This window comes from Rhizophagus irregularis, chromosome 1 (genome assembly GCF_026210795.1).
Source record: "Rhizophagus irregularis chromosome 1, complete sequence".
Taxonomy (NCBI): Eukaryota; Fungi; Glomeromycota; class Glomeromycetes; order Glomerales; family Glomeraceae; genus Rhizophagus; species Rhizophagus irregularis.
The window spans coordinates 1788803-1810186 of record NC_089429.1 but is presented as its reverse complement, the minus strand read 5'-3'; the positions used below and the strand labels follow the sequence as shown (position 1 = coordinate 1810186).

The following is a 21384-nucleotide window of genomic DNA, read 5'->3' as shown; positions in this document are numbered from 1 at the left end:
GCAGCAAAAGCTGGTACTCACAGGCTTACAAAGTAAGCATGCTATGCTCCCACCCAACGCATAGCATCATGCTGCTCCAATAAAATACCCAGCTAAAAATAACGAAGAAATAAAAAAAAATCATAAAAAAAATAAAAAACTGAAAAATAACAAAAAAAAGTGCACTTACCTTCGGTCCTATCGCAGGACTGCAGCAAAAACTGGTACCCACGAGCTTACTAAAAGTAAGCGTCTATGCTCCAACCCACGCATAGTACTATACCGCTCCAAGTTCCCAACCAGCCCTACCATGAGACTGCAGCAAAAGCTGGTACTCACAGGCTTACAAAGTAAGCACGCTATACTCCCACCCATGTATAGCATCATGCTGCTCCATCGAAATACCCAAAAGACTACTTTCCAGACATTTAGAAGTTCAAAATGATATACAGAAATGGTAGGGCTTGGAAGAAGGTAAAAGGTAGAAGACAAAAACACCTAATACGCAAACACCAGTTGACCATTCGGCAAATATTTCTACGCCACTGACACCTCCTGATAGAATATACATGGAGTTAGCAAATATGGCGGTCAAGAAATACAAAAAAACTACACCTTTAACTGAAGAAGTGATAGTGGATATGATTATCAATTGGAAATTAGGAGAGGATTTAGACTCGGATTCAGATTCGGTTGATGAAAAACCGGGAGAGTTAAGGCTGAAGCCTCAACCAAAACTCAAAAACAAGATAATATTGCGCCGGAAGAAGTTGTGGGGGTCATAAAGGATTATCATGCGACCAAAAAGATAGAGTATGTGTGATACCAAGTGCTCAGCGAGGAATCTGAAGGTATGGCAGAGGCAAAAGTAAAGCTGACAGAACTGGAAGAGATCTTTACAACAACTTCCAATGATATGGAATGGCAACATATTACTTTGTACCGTTGAGCAAAGAACAAGGTCTAGGAAGCCTGGATCAGATGAAAGACTGAGCTATGAAACATAACAACTTCTTGAGGATAGGTCATAAAAGCGGAATAAAGTGAAATTTCGCAAGAATACACCACGTTGAACGACGATTTCACAAAATGACTCAAAGAAGAATTGTATGACCGATGAGAAAGAGGTAGGAGAAAAGAGACCCAAGACAGAGAGCCCATACAGTGGCTTGAATTAATGCGATGAGAGATGCGAGAGCAGGAGAAAGAGAAAAGAAAGACGGAAGGTGAACGGAAAGAAGGAGGAAGACAGTAAACAGCAATAAATGGGTCGCATCTCGCAATCGAAGTCACGTGATTTCACATAAAAAAGTTTCCGATAACAAATTTTATGCGGGGTATGGTGATGACTAGGATGCAGAATTGAGGGACTGGATTTTGGACTGACGACCCTCGCGTTTGCTTTTAGCTTAGTGTTTAACATAGGGGTTCTTGATTAGTTTAGAATTCACAAACTTACTAATTTACATTTTGTAGGGAAGGCCATGGGAAAGAGGAGGGATAAAACTGGGCGAGTAGACCGTTTGGTAATTTTGTCTGGTTGATCACACACTTCCTCCAGATACGGTTTTTTCATAGGACTAGAGAGAACGAGGTTTATTTATTTGGTTGGCATCTCTAAGTATTCTAAATATTATATATATGTACTCTTACTAATTTTAATAAAAGAAATGTGTTGCAAAAAAAAGTTAATATGGTCCCAACAAAATACCTAGAAGTCTACTTAAATATTTCCATATACAGACGGTGAAAAGGAAAGTTATAAAAATTGATTATGGGCTAGAGGAAGGGGGAGAGACGACAAAATGAAACGTCCAGAACCTACAAAAGAGAAAGCTGAAACGTTAGTAAACGTTTTGCTAAATAAATAAAAACAAAAAAAACAGAATTTCGTAAGTTTACCTTATACATATATATATATCTCGAAATTCTGTCCAAGAGGTATCCAGACAAAAGTGGGAAAAGGTGAGCAAAAAGCAGAAGGAAAAAGGACAAGTGAATGAGTGAAAGAGGATATATTGATCGTATGATCATGAGTCTACGACTGTTACGCGTCGCGTACAATTATAGTAGGAAATTGTTAACTGTGTTAACTGATCACAATTTAAGGTTCCGATTTCCAATTTAGATATATTAGTACTTGTAGACAAAGCTTGTTATATATATATATATATATTATTCAACCGGAATATTTTAGTAAATATGTGAATAATATAATAATAATAAATTGTACTACCCTTGGGAAATACTATAAATACTATGAAAAATGGTAAAAGTTAATGCCGTAATAGTGATTTCTACACTACGGTTGAAGAAATATTGTATATATTATTGGAAAAAATACTCTAATAGAATTTCAAACAGAAACAGAGAAACTTCATTTCGAGTTATTCTGTATTTAGTTACGTTGTTATTTTAGTGCGCTGTTATGTATTTTTTTATCAGGTACACTTAAAAATTTTACGGTACGATAATTATTTCAGACCATAATGAAATCAAATCAAATCAGGCCAAAACAATTTTAAAAAATTTTTTGTATTACTTCAAGATTTACAGCAGGTATGTTACGAACCCATCTACATAAGAACATAAGATCATACCCGCCAGAATTTAGACTCATTTAATATTGCTGAGTAATAAAATCACGCTAATAAATCACGCTATTCATATTATTCATCACGCTGCATCACATTCTACACTTTTTTATTTTTATTATATATTTATTCCGACAGTGTAAAATGTCATAATTCTGGCCAATTTTCATGATTACGCTGGAAAAGTTTGTCACATCGTACCTTACTTATTACGGATTTACTACGAATTCCCGATCCCATTATAATAAACCTGACGTTTCACAAAAATTCAAAGTCACGAGCCACGACATTTCCCGACACTAATATTATTAAATTTTAATCAGCATATTAAAAATAAAAAAATTATATCATTATATTATTGGTCAGTCTAATAAGATTTTGACGGACTGATATTCGGGGTTACCGATATTTTACCCCATAACTATTATTTATAATGACATTTAATAATAATTTATTAAAGTATTATTATTAAAATTATTAAAATTATTAAAATTATTAATATAAAAAATTTTAATTTTTACAAATAAAAAAACGTTAATTCTTGTGAAACATACAAATTATTACATACCAATAAAAATATTAATTGTTATAACATTATTACATGATCTAAAATATTTTTTTTCTTGCTTTTCAATAAAAATTTTTTATTTTTTAATATGCTTATTAGGAATTTTGAATGGGACGCGAGACGGGATTATAATTTATTCACTCCTTAGTAAATATAAGATTATATCACGTGATTTGTATATAGCCACGCCTTATACAGTGGCCTACAAAAAGTCAGTGAGTACCCGTAAAATATAATAATCATTACACAAATATGCTCCAATGTAAAGTTTTTTTTTTATTAATTGACTCACCTTTTGTATTATAAGTTAAGTTGATTACCAAGTTGAATTATGCTTACTCTGAAAATTACATGAATTTCTGATTAAAATTAATTGTTATATTTTGAAATTTATTAAAATATTTAGATATTTTAATGGAAATCTATGGTAATAATTTAGCATTAAAATATTTGCTTTAAAACACTTAATTTTTTTTTAATAAAATTATTTGTCATAATTTACAGCATAATGATCACGAAGTATCATCAACATTAACAAAATAATTAGCAAGTTACACACGTTTGGCAAAGATATTTGGCATCTATTAATTATTTGTAAATTGTTAAATAAAGAATAAATCATGATCTTATATTATGATTATAATAAAAAAGTTAGAAACAAATAGTCAAAATTTCCAACATTCATACAAAAAAAATTTGGCTAAATTTAATGCACTAGTTTTGCTAAATTCCGGTAAATAATCTGGTAGTGATCTACAAATGATCGGCAAATGCCAGTAAAAATGTTGTAACTTGCTGATCATTGCGTTAATACTGATGATAGATACTTCATATAATGTTATAAATTATGGAAAATAATTTATTTAAAAAATAAAATATGATCAAATAAGTTAGTTTATCGTTGTATTAATACTAAAAGATTTCTATTAAAAATCTAATTTTTTTCCAATAAATTTTAAATACAAAAATCAATTTTAATTAGAAGTTCGTGTAATTTTCAGAGTAGGTGTAATTCAACTTGGTGATCAACTTTACTTATAATACAAAAGGTGGGTCAATTAATAAAAAAAAAACTTTACATTAGAGCATATTTGCATAATGATTATTGTATTTTACAGGTACTCACTGACTTTTTGTAGGCCACTGTAGATAAATAAAAATAATTAATAAAGCGATTATCTGCTATTCTTTCCTAGTTCAGTAACAATATTATATATACATATACACACAATATATACTGTTTTGTCATCTTTTTTTTTAGGTCTATCTTCTCTCTGTCTAGGTCTTCTCTTCATTAGGTTTTCTTTCAGGCCTTTTTCTTTGCGTCCTCCTTTAGGTATGTGGGTTGGGAGTGTGGGAGTGTGGGAGTGTGGGTTGGGAGTGTTGGGAGTGTTGGGAGTGTAGGAGTGTGGGTTGTGAGTGTTGTGAGTGTGGGAGCGTGGTGGGTTTGGGTGTGTGGTGTTTTATTTTAATTTTTTCGTCATCTTTTTTTTTTTAGGACTATCTTCTCTCTGTCTAGGTCTTCTCTTTATTAGGTCTTTTTTAGGCCTTTTCTTCCTCCTTTAGGTATGTGGGTTGAAAGTGTGGGTTGGGAGTGTGGGAGTGGTGTGTGGGAGTGTGGGTTTGGGAGTGTGGTGTTTTATTTAATTTTTTTTCGTCAACTTTTTTTTAGTTCTATCTTCTCTCTGTCTAGGTCTTCTCTTCATTAGGCCTTTTTTTAGGCCTTTTTCTTTACATCCTCCTTTAGGTATATGGGTTGGGAGTATGGGTTGGGGAGTGTAGGAGTGTGGAGTGAGGGAGTGAGGGAGTGTGGGTTGGGAGTGGTGCGTGGGAGTGTGTGGTGCGTGGGAGTGTGGGTTTGGGAGTGTGGTGTTTTATTTAATTTTTTTTCGTCAACTTTTTTTTAGTTCTATCTTCTCTCTGTCTAGGTCTTCTCTTCATTAGGCCTTTTTTTAGGCCTTTTTCTTTACATCCTCCTTTAGGTATATGGGTTGGGAGTATGGGTTGGGGAGTGTAGGAGTGTGGAGTGAGGGAGTGAGGGAGTGTGGGTTGGGAGTGGTGCGTGGGAGTGTGTGGTGCGTGGGAGTGTGGGTTTGGGAGTGTGGTGTTTTATCATTTTTTTTTTTTGTCATCTTTTTTTTTAGATTTATCCTCTCTCTGTCTAGGTCTTCTCTTCATTAGGTCTTTTTTTAGGCCTTTTTCTTTACGTCCTCCTTTAAGTAGTATGTGGGTTGGAAGTGTTCATCTTATTTTTTTTTCATCTTTTTTTTTAGGTTTATCTCCTCTGCCTAGGTCTTCTCTTTATTAGGCTTTCTTTTAGGGTTCAAATTTTATTACTACTTTATGGAAAATATATTCATTATAAATTCCCTTTTCTGGCATTCTGAAACTTTGTAAGGTTGAAGAATATTTTCTTTCACCCGATACCTCTTTTCTTTATGTCTCCTTTTGTTTTGATTAAATAATCTTGAACATGGAGGAATAATAAACTAAGAATATCTTCTCTGATGTGGATAGCCATCTATTTTTTACAACTTCAAATGCAGCAATATCTTCGTCTTCGGAAATGATTGAGAATTGTTCAAATAATACTTTGATATATACTAATGAAGTTGATTTATCTGATAGGATTTGTAAGATTATAATTAAAAGGGCTTCTTTATTTATAGATGTTGGAATTATAATGCACACACAGAAAGTGAATTATGCAAAAGATGCGAAAATGTTTTAGAAATGAATGAGTAATTTATATTATTTGTTAGATTATCAATTTTTTTTAATTAAAATACTTATTAAGTAAATAGCATATTAATACTTAAAATTAATTTATCATACGACGTTCATATAATATTTTGTAGTATATAATATATAATAAATTTGTATTTTTATTTAATAAATGAATAAGTTCTAATACATATACAAAAAAAAAAGAATTATTTAAATTACAAACTAAGAAACTACCTAATAATATAATCTTGGTGTTTAAATAATTCAATAATTGACTGATATTCTTATCAAAATAAATTAATTAATAAATAAAAAATTTTATTATTTTATATTAAAGAATAGAAAGAATAGACGAACCATCAGGAATTTCAAATTCATCTTGTTCCTCTGAATGAAGAATTGGATTATTATATACTTCATCTTCATCTATAGAAACAAAGGTAAAAAATGTTAATTTATTATCTAAAAAGGAGCTCAATAGATAATTTGCTTACCTTCATTATTAAGATTTTGTGTTAGCAATGTTTTTTATTATGATTATCTGTGATTATTAAAATTATTATAACAAATCAAATTTAATAAATGTTATTTTATTATTAAATTAAATTAGAATTAATTTATTAAATTTTTACTTGCCATTCTTTGAAATTTTTTAAATACTTTGGATAATTTTTTGCTACTATCTAAAATTTAAAATATCAATTGGTAAATTTTTTATATAATATTCATTTTATTCTTTTTTAAAATTAATAATAAATTACCTTTGATAATATTACTTATGTTTGATGTATTCCGATTACTTGATTTGCCAAAATCATCAACTAAAAATAAAAACAATAAACAATTATTATTAAGCGATGCAAATATTTAATATAACTTTAATAATTACTTACTATTATAAGGAACACTAAAATCATATGATTTACTATGAAATGCTATTAAAAAAAATGGCCTTTTATATTTTTTATATTGAAGATTTTATAAATAAAGCTAAAAAAATCAATTTTATATTACCTTCACTGGTCAAAGTGGGGTGATGTGCAATATATTTACATCAGAGAAATTTTACGCACACGTCACATTTCATATTGATTTACTAGTAATTTCAATTGAATCCGATTAAAATGTATGTCACAGAAATTAGTTGTAAACTTGTCCAATTTCCATGAAGTGTATATATCTTTTGAAATTTGCAAGTTTCCATTATATAAATGTATTTTAAATTGCAATAAAACATATTTATACATCATTTAAATTTACAACATATTAAAATGAAATTGTTTGCATTATAAAGAAATGTTAAAGAAATTCTGCTCATATTTGCAAATATATAGCTAAAATATTAACAATAAATACAATAAATTATTATAAATTCTATATAAATTTTATGTATATTATAAAGAAACTTCGCTAACACTTTAAATGCATTGTAAAATTAATAAAACAAAATGTTGTATAATAAGATACTTGACAAAAGTCCTATTAAAGAATCATAAACTTCGTAGCCACGCTCAATTAAGGCAATGTATTACTAGACCTACACTAAAGATGACTTTAGTAAGGCTTTCTTTGTGAATTAAAGAAATTTCATACACTTTGCCAGCTGGTGAGAAAGCCTATGATCTCTAACCTTAAACCCCTTTTTTTTACAAGATTCCTAAACATTCTAGACCATCTAAAAAAAGAGAAAATTAAACATTAGTAAAAACATTTCATTGAAATGCATAATTAGAAACAAAATCTTATCAAGTTTTTCATGCATTTAAAGAGTCAAAGAACCAACCATCTGAAAAAAGAAAGATGATGAATATTAGTGATCATTCGGTTGTTAAAAGAAAAAATTAAAGAAAAAATTGAACTTACGAAATTTGTGTTCAAAGATATTCCTGGAAGCCAAAGAGCAAGTTGTCTACAGTATAAAAGAAAAAAAAGTTAGTAATTGTTTGTTAACATTAAAGTAAAAAATATCTTACCAAAACCAGCATCCAAAGAGCAAGCTGAAGATTTATCTAAATAATAACGAAAAATGAAGTCATTAAGTTAATGTTATGTTAAAATAAAAAGTTTAAAAAATTTTGTTAGAATAATTTAAAAGTCACTTTTTCTTTCGTTAAATTAAAAAAAAAGAACTTTAAAAAAGAATTACCAGAAGTCCATGTATCAAAAAAATCTAGCATTAAAAATAAGTGAAAAACTTCTTTGTCTTCCCTTGTCAAAATTCTGCTTCAAAGATCCGAAGTACCATATCAGTCATCTAAAAGAATACATTAACCTAAGGCTAAAAAATAAAAAAAAGAAAAGTTTCATTAATAAAATTCTTTTAAAGTAGGTTTCTTAAAGTCAATTCCGAACTCAAATAGCTTACTGGAGTCTGGAAATACAGAACCTATAAAGATTAAAAAAAGAAGTGTCAGACATTTCTTATAGATAAATGACGAAATCCTCTCAAAAGAAATAACTCACCATCCAAAAGTCTTCCACAGAGAAAGTTATTACCTACAAAAAATAAAAAAGGAAAATTTAATACATTCCTCATAGATAATGGCGAAACTCTTCCCCAAAAAATTTACTTACCATCCAAAAGTTCCTCCAGAGAATATTACCTACCAAAAAAAGAAGGAAATAAAAAAGAAAATTCATTCCTAACACTTAATGATAAACTATTAAAACAAAATTAATAACTTACTGTTTATTTTAGTTTTCCGATTCTTGTTTTTTGTAAAGTATAATTTTTACTTTTGTTTTCTTCAGTAGCCTAATCAATGGTTTATAAACTAATTTCCAAAGTCCAGCTATCATAGGCTTGGAAAAATTTTTATGAAAAATAAAAAGAAAAAAAGAAAATTTATTAGTTAATAAAACAAAAAAAAAATCTAATAATCGATAAAAATAAAAAAGAAATCAGAAATCACCTAAGAGAGCACTAACTTGTGGAAATGTTCAGTTCGTTCTCAATTGAACCTCAACTTCAAACCATTGGGAACATTGTTCATTCCTTTAATTTTTTGTCAGTTGTTTATATCAATAGCTTGTTGATGTTACTGTTGTGAAAAAGAAATTAATGAACGAGAAAGAGGGAAAGGAATTATGGGAAAGAAGGACAAGAATGTAAACTTTTTTTTAAAGATTATCATTGAACTGCGCCTATCAGTTTCATTATATCACGTGATACACGTGACATTAATTTTATGTAGGATGCGATGGACGCGTTAAAGCCGTTAAACTATTTTAACTATTTTTAATCAATTTTTTTTTAATTTCTTTGCATTTTTTCTTTTATACTCTTCAAAATAATAAACAGACAAATTAGTTATTATTTCTTGCAAAACAACTTATTGTATTAAAAAATTCCAGCAAACTTTTTATATCTATCCATTATTCTATTGACTCTATTGTTAAAAAAAATCTCAAAATATATTTATACCAATCTATTATTAAAAAAATTCCAAAAAAATTTTTATATCTATTCATTATACTATACCAATCTAATATAAAAAAAAATCCTAGAAAAATTTATATTCTGGGTTTTTTAGTATAATTGACTTGAAATTATCAGAGTTCATAAGCTTTCTCACCAGCTGGCAAAGTGTATGAAATTTCTTTTAATTCATAAAGAAAGCCTTGCTAAAGTCATCTTTAGTGTAGGTCCAGTAATACATTGCCTTAATTGAGCGTGGCTACGAAGTTTATGATTTATCTCTGCTATTTTTGTTATTTTGCAATGATATAAAACTTTGTTTAAGTAATAGCAAAATTTAAGTAGATGGCTTGTCGCAAATTAAATATCATATTTCAAGTAAATTTCAAGCTATAATATGTGTAATATACATTGATATTAAATTTAATTAAAATTTATTCAGAATTTATACATTATAAATTAGCGAATTAATTTTAAAATCATAAAATTTACAATAAATTTTACTGTTTCAATCTATAAATTAAATTTGATGGAGATTTCCTAATCGTAATTGAGATCACCAAATTTATAAGCTATTTATGGGCAATAAACTTCATGCAAATCATCCCACTTCGACCAGTGCTTCTTGTTCTTCTGTTATTTCACAAATTAGAAAAGATGATATTATTAAAAATAGAAACGAAAGTATTAAATGGCAAATAATTATTAAAATAATTACTTTACCTTCTGTTGCATTTTTTGGTTCAGGTAGATTTTCAAAACTATGAATTTTACTTGCAAATATTTTACTACTCATAATACTGCTTGTTTTTTTGTCTACTTGTATTATTGTTTGAGGTAGTTCATCAGGTTTATTTCGATAATATGACATAATTTCATTCATCTTATTACAAAGTGTGTTAATATCAGGCCTTTTTAATGGATTAGCATCCCAACATTATTCCATTAGACTTTTAAATTCGGAAGGAATTTCTGATATAATTTTTGGTCTTATACCATCAATGATATTAATTGCAAAAATACAATCATGTTCATAATTCATAAATGGAGGCTGTCCAAATGAAATTTCCCACATAAGCATTGCAATACTATAAATATCAGATTTAAAAGTATAGCCTTTTCCATTAATAACTTCAGGAGCTATGTAAGGAAGATTTCCATAAATGCTTGTTGATGATCTATTTGCAGGACCACAAAATCCAAGATCACTAATACGCCAGGAATTATTAAACTGTGAATATAATATATTTCCAGAATGCAAATCTCTATGAATTGAATTTTCTTCATGAATATTATAAAGTGCATTAATTATTAAAAAAGTAATTTTAATTCTTTCATTCCATATAAGTTGATTATGATTTTGTTGTAAATATTCTCTTAAATTTACATCACATTTCCTTATAACAAGCATATAATTTCCATTTGATGGATTTTGTGTTAAACCAAAACATTGAACAATCTCAGCATATTTGTTACTTATTGTTAAATGTGATTTAGCCTATATATAAAGGATGATTTTAAATTTTAGTTTCTTATAAATAGAGAAAATATCAAATTTTTTTAGATTACAAACCTCTTCAAACCAACTTTGACTTGCATTTTCAACATTTTCTAATTGTTTAAGTATTACTTTAATTGTTCCAAATCTTATTAATTTTCGTTCTTTAGAATCCCATTCTTCATATCTTCCATAAATCCAATCTGCTATATAAATTTTAGAGAAACCGCCTCTTGTTAGATATTCAATATTTTGTAAATTATTATATGGGATCCATTCAATAATAACATTTGGTCTAAGTGTTTCCATTTGACAATTTTTTATTAAATTATCAATATCATTATTTCCAGATGTCCAATTTGATAAATTAACTTTTAAATAATTTTGAACACAAAATTCACAATATAATGTAGCTAAACATTTTTGGTTACAATTTTCACAAACTCTTCTTGTCCCTGAATTATACTTAATTTTATCTCGATCATAATCTCTATTATTTAATCTTATTGCTTCAGTTTTTTCCTCTTCTGTAAGAGAATTATCAGCAAGAAGTATTTGTTTCCTAAATTCATAATCTTCATGAAAGTTATTGATCATGCTATAGTCAAGAGATGTAAATGCTCTATTAAGTGCTGCACTTATTAGTTCTCTTCGAATAGTGGACATAATTATTATGAAGTGTGTTTAATAATTTGTAAACAATCGAAAAAATGGTGTAACCGCTAAACCCGCTGATTGACCTTTTATTATGTGACAGTTGTGATACCACATTAACTATTACACAAATAATGAAATGCTACAAATAAAAAAATTTTTTTTAGACAAACAGGCAAACGCCATTATTAATTTAGTAATTGTACAATATAAACTTCGTACAAAAAAAATATTGTTTCGAAACTGATTATCATCTCATCTGACATTTCTTATTTTCGTACAAATTATAGAAATTATGAAGGAATTAATAGCTGTTATAGCCTAATATGGGTAATGAAAAAAAATTAAAAAAATTTGAGGATTTAATTATTTGAGAAAAATTTTACTTAACTGTGAAGCGTATTTTAAAATAAAAGAATTAGAAATTCTTTTTTTTTTTTATCAAACCTTCATACAATATATACTAACATAATAATTAACTACAATATTTTGAAATTATTTATTGAAGTTGTTATTGAATAAAAGTCTCATGAAGTATTTATTGTAATAATCAAATTTTATTTAAAAGTTAACATTACGATTTTTTTTTTCATTTTTTATCAATAACAGATAAATAATTTTCGATGAAAATAGCTGTTATAACGGTTTTACTTATAATTTAGGCTTATATTGATTTATAATGAATTAATATAGTACATTTGATTTTACCAACCATTGAAATTTATTGATGATGATATTATTACGTTGAAAATAAATTTACAGATTTATATGTAATAATTTTTTATAAAAAATAAAGCATTTTACAATGAAAAATGTCAAATGTTAAATGTCATTACAAAAAAAAATAAGGAAATTTTCGTTAAACTAACTTAGTATAATTCAAATTCTGAATGTTTCTAAATTCATTAAAAATTTAAACCACTTAATTGGTGAAAACTCCCTTGGTTAATTAAGTGCTGAAATTATCATGCACAGTAAATATTATTGTACATTATAGTGTGTCAATACAAATTATTTAGAGTTTAAATTTTACAAATATTTAAAAGTTAAATTGGTAAAAACATTATTTTGGTACTCTCACACCTGACCTGCTGAGCATCATCTCTTAATGTTCAAGACATGTCGTTTGCGTTATATAATGTAATCCATTGGTTTAAAATTGTTTTCAATCTCTTTTACTCATCTTAAATTTCCCTTGCTTCGTTAGTCTATCCCAATTAAAATAAATACAGTATAATCTAATTAGATAAAAGATTAACGATACATTTCAAACATTGCCTTTAAGAACCAAATATTTTTCCGTTGTGTTAATTAGCCTGTCATACAATTTCTCATAAACTTGTGAGCCATTATCTTCAAGTAAATTATCACCTTCAAAGATTTTGGGTCTTTTATAAATATATACACAAGATAGATTTTTGAAAATTAACAAATTTTAATTTTTAAATTTATCACAATTTTAGAATAGATCGGTTAGTTATAGAGGGTAATATATTTTATATTATTTTCTAGGTGTTTGTATAATCAGATATGAGCATAATTAATAAACGCGTTACTAATTTTTTTTTTAAAAAAAGGTCTTTTATAAATATTCTAAATTATTTATTGGAATTAGTAAAATATTAAGAAAATGATACTGAATAGCTACACCTCCTTTTCTTGTATGAAGCATAAAAACCAGAATTTTATAGGACTTCTCCAAAAGCCATCTTTTTTGCAGAAAAAAAGTTCAACTAACCAATAATGCATAGCTTTTGCCCAATATTGATATTCAGTATTTCACGCGGAAGTAGATCATGTACAATGATAATTTTTCTTTCTTTTAAAAAATAAAATTATTGTTACTTCTTTTAATATAAATGAAACATTGTATTTTTTCTTAACTGTTAATTACTTTTTGACGAATATTTATTTCTTTTTAAAGTTTAAAGAAAAAACGGAAAACCAACAAAAATGTTTTGAAGTTGAGTGCGGACGCCGGACAGGCCAAATATATAGATCACGTGTAGTGGGATCTACAAATATTTGTCTGTTGTGTTCAATATCGGAATTACTAACTCCGAAAATTATATAACTTTGTTTGAAAATTTTAAAACAGAAACATTCTCTCCTTTTCCTCTTATTCACTATGGCATGTTCAAAAATATTTTCAGGAGATCTACCTGAATTAACAAATGAAATTATACAATATTTTCGGAATGACTTTTCGGCATTACATTCATGTATTTTAGTTAATAGATTATGGTGTCGTTTGGCAATTCCATTATTGTGGGAGAATCCATTTTCAAAGAATTTACCTAAAAATTACCACTTTATTGAAATTTACTTACATAAAATAAGTGAAAATGACAAAATAAAATTAAATGAATATTGTATTAGTACTTATTCATTATTTCCTTCAAATACACTATTTAATTATCCTAGTTTTATTAAATGTTTAGATACATATAATGTATGCAACTATATTGAATCATGGGCTGCAAATAAAATAGATTCAAACTTTGTGAGATTTTTAAATCTTATTTTCTTAGCATTAATCAAAATATTTATTGAAAATGAAGTTAATTTACATACTTTTGAATTCGACGATCGTACTTTAAATAAAATAAATAGTGATTGCTTTAATTCTACCATTCAATTAATCCTACAAAATCCAAATTTTGTTTGTAATATTAAAAACCTAAAAATTTATTTACTTTGTTATAATTATTATGATAATGTAACATCACTTATAAAATGTTTATATATTAGTTGCACTTCAATTTCATCACTTTATATTGATTCATTAAGAAATCCTGTTGAAAAAGATATATCCAAACTGATCGATTTACAACAAAATCTCAAAAAGATTTTTTTTTATTTTAATGGTTACTATTTAAATAATGTAGAATTTTTTAATTGTTCAAATACTTTAAAAACAATTATATTTTCTGCAAATCGGTTATCGAGGTTTAATTTTAATGAAATGTTTGAAAAACTAAATGTTTTAGAATCTATTCATATTCTTTATTATTGTTCTTTAGATTCTACTTTTATTCAGCAAGTTATTAATCTAACTAAACCATTTAAATTGAAATCTTTGTTTATATATGATAATTCTTTATTACAAATTGAATTATTAAAATTATTGTTACAAAAGTCTGGTAATTACTTAGAAAATGTTGGAATTAACTCAATAGATAATAAGTTACAATTATATGAATTATTCAAAATTTATTGTAACAATATCAAATTTTTAAGTATATTTGGTTTGAAAGAAGATCTAAATATTTATTTAGTATTGGATTTAATTAAAAATATTCAACAAAATCTTAATTATCTTCATTTACAATTAATCATAAATTCTAAACTTATATTAGAAAATTTAGGACAAATTCTTCCTTATAGATTAGAATATTTAAGATTAGAGCTTAAATACAATATAAATGATTTGGAAGTTTTTTTTAAAAATTCACAAAATATTTTTATTAAGAAATTATTAATCAAAAATCTGAAATATCTAAATAGTGAAGAAATGTTATTACCTTGTATTAAAAAATACGTTATGAAAGAAAAAAGGGTTACATATTTAGCTATCGATAATATTTTGAATAATAAGAATTGTAAAGGTCTGTTTGATTTAAAAAATGAAGTAAAAGAATTTAAATTTCATGGTATTCAAGTTAAAGATTATAATGACTTATGTATTAAAGTTGATGATTTTATAAGTGAAATGTATTAATTATGAATTTTTATGATTTGCAAATAAAATATTATATTTTTATTATTATGAATAAATGAAATTATTTGAAATGATGCAATGTAAATTGTAAAAAGAAATTTTAATACAGTATATTTTTGAATATTACTATTGATAAGTAGTATGTAATAAATAAAGTAGCAAACTTAATATTCCTTGTAAATGATAATTTGTGAGCATTTGCATTCTAATAATTTATAAATTTGAAAGAAACATTATTACTTATTTGCAAAGTTTTAAAAGACAACATTAACAATTGTCCTTAAATGGAAATTCAAAGTAATGTTATATATATATAAATCCTTAGAATTATTTAATTTAAGAATTAAATATTATGTCTGGTTCCAATAACACGATTTAAGCGTCCTTTGATGTGGCTTTCATATTGCTTGTTAGTTAAAAACACAATGGCATTTTAATATTGTTCTATACGCACTGGGCAGCAGAGATATGAGCGAAATCTTTGTCAGTTATGAAAAAACCTAATTCAAGACACGCATCTTTATTAATTGAATCAGAAAGTCATTATAATTACGGTCTATATACCATTGCCACAAATTTTTATTGTTTCAATTAATCAATAGTCTAGCAAAACTCTTATATTTGAACTTTGAATTGTTGATATTATTAAGTTTATAAAAAATAAAAAAAAATTAATAAATATATTAAAAAATGTAATACTTTATAAATAAGTATGTTAATTTAAGTGTTAATTTTTTTTATATAAATAGGTATGAAATTTTTAATAAATAGGTGTACTAAGTAAATATAATATTTCATAAAATATTTGGCACTAAAAAATGTACTAGTATTCTAGTAGATACAATTTAATAGATGCATTTTAAATAATCATATTTCTAATCTCACGAATTTTGAACTGAGTTTGACAGTGTATTCCATAGCTTAGTTAAAATCCAAGAAATCTTTGGATTTCTTTTTGAAATATAATTTAATAGGACTTCTCCAAAAGCCACCTTTTTACTAAAAAAAAAAGAATCTTCATCATGCTTGTTCCATGTTCTTTCAAATTCAACTCACCAATAATGCATTAACTTTTGCCTAATATCGTTATTTATTTAGGCCATAATCAACAAGACTTTTATATATTTCACGCGGTAGATCAATATTATTTTTTGACAGTTGTTGGAATTGCAGCATTTTGTTGAATGTACAAAGAAAATTTAAGTATTCTTTGTTGTTTAAAAATAAAATTATTACTGCTTCTTTTAATATAAATGAGAACATTATATTATTCCTTAACTGTTAATTACTACTTTTTTACGAATATTTATTTCTTATTAAAGTTTAAGTGGAGCAGAAAATAACAAAAGAACAAAACCATATAAAAAATTTCTATCCGAATATTTCCATTATACTTCTCCGCTAATTAATTACGTCATATTTCGGCAAACGGACCAATTCACTATTTATTATAAAATTACTATAAATTAATTACGTCTGTCAAAATACATTACGTCTGTCAAAATAAATTTAATTAGTATTTTGTCATTTTGACGAAAAGTATAATTTCCATTATTTCTCTGTAATTTCAATAAAAATTTCGTGAAAATGATACATTCACGGAAAAAAGCATGGAATGATAACACGGACCAATATTTTTTACAAGGAAAAGGGGTTTGAAGCTGAGGACGCGTGATTATAGATAGGGATGGAAAAACTTCCAAATTGAGTGACTCAAGTCGGTTTTGGAGGAACCATTTTTGAGCCGAGCCGAGCAGCTCAAGTGGAACGAACGGAGAGTCGACGCTGAACTCAGAAAGTCAGTTTAGCTAAACCTGATCACGTGACGTTACATATTTCCAAAAAAAAAAAAGGGAATGATCATATAATTCCGGCCGGAATTATGAATGTCAGAACGGTCTGACTCGTACTGGTTCGTGGAACCAATGTCTATTTTATTTTATTTTATTTTATGGCTAGCCAGGAGGACTACATTGAAGATCATAAATTAACAAAGTAAAAAAATGAGGTACAATATAGAACTTCACCTAGACTTACAAAGACAGGTCCTAACTAGTATTAAAAAAGGGAGCTGTTTAGAGAAAACCCGACTCTAAACAGAAACAACCTAATTAAAAAAAAAGATCCGTATTTTTCTTTCGACATAAGTCGCCACTTGTAAATACTGTCAGAAGTGGAATGGTTCACACTATTCTAATTGTTTAAAAAATAAGTATCCTATAGGTATAATAACCAAACTAGAAATAGATAAAACTATATAAAAAAATATATGAAAAAAAAAAGAAAATATATATGACTCCTAAAAAAAGAAAAAAATATAAAATATATAAAACTAATAAAGAAACCAATTTGTAACTATTTAACGGAACCTGCCACCGTGGAGTCAAAGACGGATAAAGAATCTTGACGGGATGGTTTTCGATAAATGAGATCATAGGGATCACGATTGTGATCTACGTCACGTTTGTTAGGGCGTGACTCTATTAATTTGCTGTCATCGAAAGTGTAAGGAGAATGTATATCTGCATATACTGAGCTGCGAGGTTCATTTGTATATCAATGTGAACGTAAAAGAGAATGATTATAATTCACTCCAAAATTACTCATAGAACTTTTGTGACTATAGAGAATCCCTGACGACTGAGGACGTGTTTTATGATAATAAAGGTGAGCGTCTCGTTTGCGAGATTGATCACTATGAAATAACTTGTAAGTTTGTTTGAAAGACCAGTGCGCCAAGGCAAATATTTCGGAGTCGTGCCATGGTATAAGGCTTGTTGTACGTTCTTTAATCGTTGCGCTTCATCGTGAGCTTGAATGATTGCATCTTGCTCTTTTTTGAGTCTTTCGCGTTCATTATCTTCCAACAGTCTTCTGAGATCGACATGTTTTTCGTAAACTATAGCTTCTATAGCTATCGCACGATCTTCTTGAGACATATTCTTTTCTAAATTGTACATAAAGGTGAACCATTCTTGTGACCCGGGAGTAATAAAAGAGTCGTTATCGTCAAATAATGGATTAGGCGGGATGATGTTTCGATATTTATGAGGAATAAATATATCTGGCACTGGACAGTATGGAGAAACTGTATGAACTACTAAGTCATCTTTTGTAGGTTCAATAATCATAGCCATATCAACCACTGATTCTAATAAATTATCGATACCAACCTCAGGCTGAGGTAAAGGTGCCATAAAGCCATGAGGAATATTGAATGGATAGTCTTCAATAAGAGGAGCAATACGAGCTTTTTTGTAGAGAGGTGACCAATCCTTTTGTAGATTTTTTGGGATTCTGTAAAAAAAAACCATATTTACAAGCCGTGTTTAACTTCTGTGAATCAGTATATTCGGTACCAGGTCAAATAACCCTATTATTGAACACTCTGTGACAGGAACGCTCAAAACGCGTCTTTTGTCTTTTAGCGGTACAGGGTTGGAACTGCGTGCAAGTTGGAAATTCGCAAGTTGCCAGCTATACATATGATGATGACCTGTCTTAAAGATATCAGACGTGTTGCATGCTGAATAATGCGACGTATAAGAAATACCTGTTCGAAGAGAGTAATGGTTTTAGTTTCCTTATACTTCCATCGATGGTGTAGTATGTTTGCGTGTGTAGATTTGTTCTGTTTCCCAGGATTGGGTGAGATTAGATTACGACCGGAGCGTCTTCATTAGATCACCATATAAAAGATGTATTTTTTCGTACTTTAAAACCTAGTATAGTTTGATTGTTTTGGTGAAAGTGAATACCACATCCATGCCTATTTTGTGACATAACGATAGGACTTGGAACTGTACAAAATGATTTAAAACCAGGGAGGTGTTTATCAACAATTGTATGATTGCAGAGGATAAAAATTCCAAAGTGAAAACGATATTTCTTATATGAAAAATTCATCAGATTTGATTCACGTGATTTAATAAATGTAATCTGTTCCAATAGTTTTTTCTTAATTAATTTAAAGTATTTCGACTGAATACGTCAAGGAATAACTCTTTGTGCTGAAAAAAAATGCTGAAGGACTTTGCTAATTTGAAAGCTGAGTTTGTTATAACTAATTGGTTTAGTTGACATGAGATAGTCGTTTGTGTGTATCATTAAGTGAATTTGATTGGTGTCCGGAATTTGATCAGCAATCTCAAAAAGAAACTTTTTGAACGTCTAAATTCGTGAACCTGATTTTTTAATTTTGACCACGTGAAATTTCTTGAACGAAATGAGAAAAGAATTATCATTTTGTAAAGGAATATTATGAGTAACGGAAGGAAGTCTGGGAGAAGAATTATCTTCATGAAGGGTGTCGTTATGTCGTTACAAGGAAGGTAATCTTCATAATGGTCACTATTGACTTGATAGTCATTACAATATTTGAAACCATGATAGGTGTTAGAGGAGAAGTCTATGTCAATATGACAAACGACATTTTTGTTTTGAGAAGAAGTAGACATAGTCCCTTGAGTTTGGGTATAATAAGAACGAAAAACCTCGTATGCGACAGAGGCGCCCGCTAGGGCCTCCTCCCCCTTGAAGTTTTCTTAGAAAACTGAAAATGAGAAACTTAACGCTTTTACTGCGGAATACTAACAAAATAAAAAAAGGGGAAAGAGTTTTTTTTGTGGAACCCGATGTCTAATGTAGGTCATTATTTTTTATACGGCCAGAAATACAGATCACGTGGTAGTGGATCTACAAATATTTGATCAGCTGGTCTGTTGTGTTCGGAAATTCGGAATAACTAGCTCCGAAAATTATATAAATTTTTTTTTCTTGTTTAAACTAGAGTAACTTGGTAATTATTAGTGAGTTATAATCATTATACTGTCAGATTGACTCGAAAATTTTGGGTCGGGTCATCAAACGTTTTTATAATTAAATATAAAAAAAATTGATTTTTTTATTAAAAACGTCAGACTTGACGTTTTTATGATTAAAAAATCATTTTTTACGTTAGATTTGATTAAAAATCAAAAAAAGTTGATTTTTTTGGTTAAAAACGTAAGACTTGGCGTTTTTGTAATTAAAAAATCAAAAAAAAATGATTTTATTAATTAAAAATGTCAGACTCGACGTTTTTGTAATTAAAAAATAAAAAAAATGTTTTTTTTAGTTAAAAACGTCAGACATGACATTTTTGTGATTAAAAATAAAAAAAAATGATTTTTTTAGTTAAAAAATGTCAGACTTGACGTTTTTGTAATTAAAAAATCAAAAAAATGACTTTTTTAGTTGAAAAACGTCAGGCTTGACGTTTTTGTAATTAAAAAATCAAAAAAATGACTTTTTTAGTTGAAAAACGTCAGGCTTGACGTTTTTGTAATTAAAAAATCAAAAAAATGACTTTTTTAGTTGAAAAACGTCAGGCTTGACGTTTTTGTAATTAAAAAATCAAAAAAATGACTTTTTTAGTTAAAAAATGTCAGGCTTGACGTTTTTGTAATTAAAAAATCAAAAAAATGACTTTTTTAGTTAAAAAATGTCAGGCTTGACGTTATTGTAATTAAAAAATCAAAAAAATGACTTTTTCAGTTAAAAAACGTCAGACTTGACGTTTTTGTAATTAAAAAGTCAAAAAAAATGACTTTTTCAGTTAAAAAATGTCAGACTTGACATTTTTGTAATTAAAAAATCAAAAAAAAATGACTTTTTTAGTTAAAAAACGTCAGACATGACATTTTTGTGATTAAAAATAAAAAAAATGATTTTTTTTAATTAAAAACGTCAGATTTGACATTTTTGTAATTAAAAAATCAAAAAATGACTTTTTTAGTTAAAAAACGTCAGACTTGACGTTTTTTAATTAAAAAATCAAAAAAAAAATGATTTTTTTAGTTAAAAAACGTCAGACTTGACGTTTTTTAATTAAAAAATCAAAAAAAAAATGATTTTTTTAGTTAAAAACGTCAGACATGACATTTTTGTGATTAAAAATAAAAAAAAATGATTTTTTAATTAAAAACGTCAGATTTGACATTTTTATGATTCAAAAAATTATTTTTTATGTTAGATTTGACAATTTTGTAATTAAAAATCAAAAAAATTGATTTTTTTTAGTTAAAAACGTCAGACTTGACGTTTTTGTAATTAAAAAATCAAAAAAAAATGATTTTTTAATTAAAAATGTCAGACTCGACGTTTTTGTAATTAAAAAATCAAAAAAATGATTTTTTTAATTAAAAACGTCAGACTTGACGTTTTTGTGATTAAAAATCAAAAAAA

The 21384-nt window shown here is 27.5% G+C and overlaps 3 protein-coding genes across 3 annotated transcripts; 2 read left to right on the top strand and 1 right to left on the bottom strand.

Annotated features, from left to right (window-relative positions):
* Positions 1-548: 548 nt before the first annotated feature.
* Positions 549-764, top strand: OCT59_000337 (uncharacterized protein; the record flags this gene model as incomplete). Its single annotated transcript, XM_025326851.2, has 1 exon — positions 549-764. The coding sequence occupies one exon, from the start codon at positions 549-551 to the stop codon at positions 762-764; it is 216 nt and encodes a 71-aa protein (XP_025174010.2).
* Positions 765-13566: 12802 nt separating this feature from the next.
* OCT59_000336 (uncharacterized protein) lies at positions 13567-15159 on the top strand (the record flags this gene model as incomplete). Its single annotated transcript, XM_025332289.2, has 1 exon — positions 13567-15159. The coding sequence occupies one exon, from the start codon at positions 13567-13569 to the stop codon at positions 15157-15159; it is 1593 nt and encodes a 530-aa protein (XP_025174012.2).
* A 1944-nt stretch (positions 15160-17103) lies between these two features.
* On the bottom strand, positions 17104-18922 carry OCT59_000335 (uncharacterized protein; the record flags this gene model as incomplete). Its single annotated transcript, XM_066138760.1, has 6 exons — positions 17104-17127; positions 17197-17207; positions 17867-18456; positions 18532-18636; positions 18713-18790; positions 18882-18922. The coding sequence occupies 6 exons, from the start codon at positions 18920-18922 to the stop codon at positions 17104-17106; spliced, it is 849 nt and encodes a 282-aa protein (XP_065988225.1).
* Between the last annotated feature and the right edge of the window lie 2462 nt (positions 18923-21384).